We start from the raw sequence: 6587 nt of genomic DNA, 5'->3' as shown, positions 1-6587 counted from the left end.
TGCCTATTGCTTTGTTGCACTGGCGACTCATGTTCATCCTGGAGTCAATCCTGACTCCAAGATCCCTCTCTGCCTCTGTGCTGCCAAGAGGGTCAGCCCCTAACCTGTAACCATAATGCTGGTTCCCTCTCCCCAGGTGCAGCACCCTGCACTTGTCCTAGCTGAACCGCATCCTGTTCAGATCCACCCACTTCTCTAACCTATCCGGGTCTGCCTGGATGCGGTCCCTGCCTGCCGGTGTATTCACTTTACCCCACAGCTTAGTGTCATCAGCAAACTTGAACAGGGTGCTCTCCACACCCTCGTCCAGGTTGCTAATGAAGATGTTGAACAGCACCGGCCCTAGGACCGAGCCCTGTGGGACTGCACTGCCCACACCCTCCCAGGTCAACATCGACCTGTCCACTACCAATTTTATATATAATTTCACAAAATGTGCATGTGTGTGTGTAATTAAAATTATATAATTAATATTTTCTGAACTCTAGCAAAGGTTAGGAAAATGTCCTGGAAAGCTCAATTCCTTAAAATACCCTGATGTATGCGAACACCTATATTAGAAAATAATGAAGTTTCACACAATTGTTCCAGGCATTAAAAATCTTTACCTGGCATACAGAAAAACTTTTCGCTCAGAAATCAGAATTCAGTTGTATTACATTTGTTCATATTATATGAAAGAAAAATCTTATGAGTATAAGAAAGAAAAATTTGCAGTATAAATTGAAAGTGGGAGATTTATGTCACAAAGACAAAAAAATACTGTTCATGCTACTGACAAAAATCAAAAAAAAAGAATACAAGAAATAAACAAAATAAGTTGTCTGCTTTTCTAAAGAATATAAACTGAGTGAATAAAAGACCATCAGTATCTTGATTCTAACCCACTGTCGCATGTAATAAAGTTACTGAAACCAAAAGATTAGGAAAAAAGTTATTTTTCAGTCTGTTTATTGTGTTCCTTTTAATTATTATGAAAATAAAAAGGAGAAAAGAGCCTCTGTAATCAAGAAAAGTAGAGAACTCCAAAGGACATAAGGAACTTGCTTTGGCCAGGAAAGTTAGAGCAGACAGCAATTAGATGCCACAATAAGGTTTTCTACAGCAGTTGAGACTAACCCTTTTAGCTGGCATGCCACAAATTACACCCCTCCCACTCCAATTCCCTTCCACTACCCAATCCACTGCTCTGCTTTCTGCCTTCTCTGCTGCTGTGCTGCCTGCCCCCTCCTTGGTCTCCTGACTATCACGCACGGGGCTGCCCATGCCACTCCTAATACACACGCTACATGTTAGCAACCTGTTCTAGAGAATGCCTCGATCATTTTCCCTGTTTTACCTCCATAATCAGTTCTCCTGCCTGCACGGTCTTTTCACACTAGCAGTAGGAAAGAAAAAAAAATATGTATAAAAATATATACAAATTATGTGCATGTGATATACATATATTAGTGCAAATTCCACACCCTTCTACTCTGCCCATGAAAACCAATACAGCGTCGAAGAAAACGCGTTTACCTGAAATGCTCTTAAAAAATGAGGGGGGAAAAAAAAAAAAAAAAGACAGGGCTGCCCACTGCTGATGTCTCTTCAATTTGCTACTGGTATCTGAAGTCTTAAATCATTCATTTACTGACGCAAAAGGCATTTAAAATAGGTTTATCTAACTTGAGTCTGGAACTGAAGAAGTTCTCTCCACATACAAATTCTTAGGACTTGATTTTGATATGACTTGCACGGGGGCAAATTGAAAAGAATTACACTGAACTGATAAGCGGAGTTACAGGCTTGGGTAAAAACAAAGCAAGGCAAGATCCAGTTACAATCTACTGCCTCGTCTGACCCCAGTACTCTTTCCTGCCATGGCAGAGGGTCGGACTTGATGATCTGCGCAGGTTCCTTCCAACCCTACCAACTATGAAACCATGAAACATGTATGCTTACTTCATTTCATTCACTTGTCTGAGGACTTCCTCTTGAGTTTTCACAATAGTGTCAACCTCTTGTTGGGAAACCTGAAACAAACATAGTAGTGCTGAGCACACAGGGAAAAAAAGGTGAGGGGTTAGAGGGAAGGGTCACATCTTTAAAGTTATGTTCACTGATGACTAGGGGTACAATTTAAAATTCACCTGTCCTTGTTGGCCTGGAACACCTGATCCTCTTTTGGCAATCTCTTCCGTCACTGCAGAGACATACCTCCTCTGCTCATCAAGAATCATGTCCAACTGCCTGTTAAGTTGCTTAATTTCAAGATGAATTCGATTCTGCCCCTCAAAGATTTGTCTCAGTTCACGATCACCTACACTTTCATAAATATCTTCCGCTACCAAAACAAAAAGGAAAAAAGTGACATTTATAGCTTCTGTTTTCAGAGAGAGAGATGCATAATTTCCTCATTTTAAGAAAAGCTTCTTATAAGTGTGAGAAAAGTAGGATAATGGAACAAACTGCCTAGGGTCATTGTGAAACCTTTCATCTTATGTTTTCTAAGATGTCCAATCTGGCATGGTATCTGTGCAGAGGTTGGACTCGATGACTCAGGGTCCCTTCCAATTCTATACAATGAAATCTTTTATTTTACTTACATTTCTAGCTCTGCACCATAAGCACACAATTTACCAGTAGCTAAGGATATCCATATTTGCACTCTTTACCCTAGCAATACCTTTGCATAAAACCTAGCGTCAGATGCCTTAAAAAAAAGTCCACACATAAACAGTTCCTAATCTCAGAGAGCTCATGCTATAGGTCTACATTCAGAAAATATACAACCAATAAGGAGAAAAGAACAAAGATGAGCATAGTAACAATAAGGACAGCTGTGTTTGCATGATTTGATGGCCATAGCAGTCCTGGTAGTTCAGTTGTCTACTACCAATCAGGAATGAAGAGTCATAAAAACAAGAGATTAATTTCATGGAGTAATTTGTGATAAGGAGGTGTGCTCATTTAACTTGCCTGGCTGTCCTTGTACATCAGGATGTTCCTTTTGAAATTCTTCTTTCTTTTTATCCAGTTCCTGTTGAAAATGCTCAAACTCCTCTTGATATTTCTCTTTATCTTTTTCAGGAATTTCTGCATCAGGGACAGGCTACACAACAAGTTTATAAGATATATAGATATTACTAGCAACCCTTAAAGCTTTCAGTCTCTTCCCAACCAGACTTATCTCAAAGCAAATAAATGTGCTTCAGCTGCAATGTTACATCCTGGAAAGTGTACCATTCAGCTCTCATAAGTATAACACTTGTACTGAAGTTGACATTACAAGAGCCTACTCATCTGTAGTTGTACTAGCACTGTTTCTCCTGCCGTGTTGTTTCTTGTGGATTTTTTGTAGTTAGAAAAAAAAGCCCCTATGAAAAAGGAATCTTGACAAATACTGCAGGACTATATTAGAATAAGGTAAAGAGGAAAAATGGAACTGGCACACCTTCATTTTCCTAGCATGGAAATTGACAGAAGTATACCTTTTTTGTTTAAATTTTGTGTTTACAACAAAGATATTTTTATTTTAAATCTAGCACTCCTTCAAAGAGGGCAGCATTAAAACTTTATTATTTGAGATTTTACTAATGAAACATATTTTAGTCTCATTTTCCAAGGATAGCAGCCAGTATAACTAAATGCCAACATTTTGAAACTGAAAAGTTCTGAAAGGGGACGCTTAATTGCTGATTGCACCACATGTTAATAGACCGCAAACTACACAACCAACATTCCTATCTGTAAAATATTTTTTCATTACAAAGAGATGCTTACTACTTCTTTCCCAGGCTCTGTCAACTGGAAAGTCAGAAAAGACAAGACATCATGGTCATCTGCATTAGAAAAAAAGAAAGCAAAAATACACACAAATGAACCTGCATATCCTGTAACTATTACAAATCATGGAAAAGTTGTTCTCTAATGAAAATGCAGATTTATTGGGGAAGTTTAAAAATACAATTCTAGGCTTTCAGAATTTGTGATGCCTTCCTCTTGTTCAGAAACTGTCAGCTGGATTAGTAGGCCACATAAATGGCATTGCAGAGACAGGAAAGAATGTGAAAAGTTTGCTTTTAAAAGAGTGTACTTTAAAATGACTTATCTACATTCTAAGCTGCTCCATTTAACTTTTCTCTTGGCTATCTACACACACACACACACCCCCCACCCACCCCCGAAAAATACAGATTGGCTTAAAATGTTCTGCCAGTCCTCATTTCACTTGAAATGTGAATCTACCAACATGAAAATCCATGATCTAGAGAAAATATGTGGGGCTAGATTCTATTCTACCTATCTGGCATGTAAGTGGACGTAGACACCCACATGCCTTTCTATTCAATTCTGCTCGAGTCCCTGAAAAATCCATGAATCCACCGACTTTTGTAATACACCATCGTATCACCCTTAAGACTGAATCACAAAAAAGGAAGTAAGGTGAAAAAGGCACCCAGCCTGGATTTATATTAACAATTTTCCCAAGGATTTGAGCAGGCAGAAACAAAATCATGCCTAGGTGCCTAAGTCCACTGCCAACAAGTCTATTCCAATAAGCTGGACAGAAATGCCCCATGATGTTTTTTAAAAGTCTCTTGAGTATTTTTTAGAGTTTCAAGAATTTCAAGAATTTTTCCTCCCCAGTCAACCTAGTACTTGTGAATGAAGGTGAATGTCTAGGAGATTAAAAGCCCTACAAAGTTCATGCAGAAGCAGAGAGCAAGAAGCAGGATGAGACATGGAATATAGTTTACATGGAACAACAAGTGTAGCTGGCACAGGAGGTATCCTTCTTCAGTGCACAAAGGAAGGAAAGCCTCTTCTTCAACCAGGAGCACAGTGCACAAAAGGTCGTTTAGAGGACTAGCTAAGACCACTGGGTCTATAAGACAGTCCGAACTATAAGCCAGGAAGACTGCAACAGTAACTGCAAAAAGGCTCTCTTGCCAACCACTGGAGCTTCTCTGTCCTGGCAAAGTTTATTTCATTTACCTTCCAACAGCCTTAAATTTAATCCTCATACCTTGTGAAGCTAAAATGGGTAAATTTATCATCATCTGCAGCATATGCACCAGTAGTACAAACTGTATCAGCGTATGCTGTCAGTAAGTCAACTCATATCTAGAGGGACAGTGAACAGCCAACAAGGCTTTTGTGAAGTGCCAATTACAGATCTGGCATTACAGTTTGGAGAGTCCTTTGCTAGACACTTGAGAAACATCAGCAACTATTACGTATGTTAAACTCCTATTACATAGGTCATTTCCACCTTATTCCTACACCTCATTCTGTGCCAGTCCCCTGGACATTCTGCCATTTATAGCTACGTTTATTCTAATGTCAGTTGCCAAGTGGTAATTTACTAAAGTCTTATACATCTGGGGTGAAAGAAGCTAGTTAAACCAACATGGCGTTCAAACATAAAAACTAGGAGTGGGATCAAAAAGGGGGAAATGGAACAAAAATAAAATCACCTGCAAGCCCCCCTGTTGCTGCAGATATTCCAAAATGTCCTTGTGGTGGTAGCATCATATCTTCCACTTTGGCACAAAACTCGTAGTCTTCTTTATCTGGAGTGAAGCCATTGTTAATCAATACCTAGAAAGACAAACATCTGGATTTATACCTGAAATTACCTCCCCCAAACACAGCACTATAAGTAAAGTAAAAATGTACTGATTAGCTTCTTTACAGAAAGCTCTAAAACTATAAAATCATGAAGTGTTTCACTCCTGAAGCTCTTTGCTATGGAGTGTGGGATGAATCCATCATTAAAAGCACAAGTCCAAGAGATACAGGTTTTTGTTGTTGTGGTTTATTTATTTTGAAGTTAATCAAACAGTAAAAGTAAACGTTGTTTTCCTTTAGGATTCCTCTTTGAAAATTAAGAAATATGAGTCTTAAAGCTAGTTTAGATAGGACAAGAGAGCATCTATACAAATTTTAAAAGTTACGCTTAGGGCCCAGGTAGCAGAAAACACAGTGCACAAATAAACGTAATAACTTATTTGCTTCCAGGTTTCACTCAACAGGTTGACTTCAGTATATACATAATGTTTTGGGTCTGAGTGTAGAGACGCTTCCTCCACAAAATGCATTCAACAGTATTTAAAGCCAGCTGAACTGCTCAGGCTAACAGATAATAACTCTCTCATACCAGGGCTGGTTGCAGGGTACGCTCACATCATGAACGGTCACTGGATTCTAACATTAATTTTATCTCTGGACAATACCACATACATTTAAAGTATATTATGATTATTTATTAAAAAAACAGAATTAAAAACATAATTCCAAAGGAATATTCATTTCATCCCTGCTTCACCCCAATATTATGTTTGTATTCCCCTCACCCCACCTCAGTTGTAGCAGCTATATTCCACAACAACTCAAAATAGTTTTGAAATTTCTCTAGTCCAGTAATTCTCAAGCAGGGTGCCAGGGCACCCTGGAGTGCCGCCAGATGCAGCTGAGGGAGATAAAGAGATAAATGTGTGTGTGTACACACACACGCGCGCACCTGGTATAGGTACAGGTGTGTATATATATGTATGCGCTTGAGGCACCTCTTGTGGGGGTGTGTGCGCTTATTTTTATAT

At 39.0% G+C, this 6587-nt stretch overlaps 1 protein-coding gene across 1 annotated transcript in view; it reads right to left on the bottom strand.

Annotated features, from left to right (window-relative positions):
* LMAN1 (lectin, mannose binding 1) overlaps positions 1–6587 on the bottom strand; it is a 25035-nt gene that overhangs the window by 12135 nt on the left and 6313 nt on the right. Inside the window, exons 6-10 of the mRNA XM_019531726.1 lie at positions 5463–5586; positions 3766–3824; positions 2962–3094; positions 2133–2326; positions 1945–2015 (exon numbers count right to left, since the gene is read on the bottom strand). Coding sequence (XP_019387271.1) covers positions 1945–2015; positions 2133–2326; positions 2962–3094; positions 3766–3824; positions 5463–5586 — 581 coding nt within the window. The remainder of the gene's footprint in view (positions 1–1944; positions 2016–2132; positions 2327–2961; positions 3095–3765; positions 3825–5462; positions 5587–6587) is intronic.

The sequence above is a fragment of the Crocodylus porosus genome, unplaced genomic scaffold (assembly GCF_001723895.1).
Source record: "Crocodylus porosus isolate Cpor-Errol unplaced genomic scaffold, CroPor_comp1, whole genome shotgun sequence".
Taxonomy (NCBI): Eukaryota; Metazoa; Chordata; order Crocodylia; family Crocodylidae; genus Crocodylus; species Crocodylus porosus.
The sequence above is the reverse complement of the archived record's forward strand: the minus strand, read 5'-3'. Positions and strand labels throughout refer to the sequence as shown.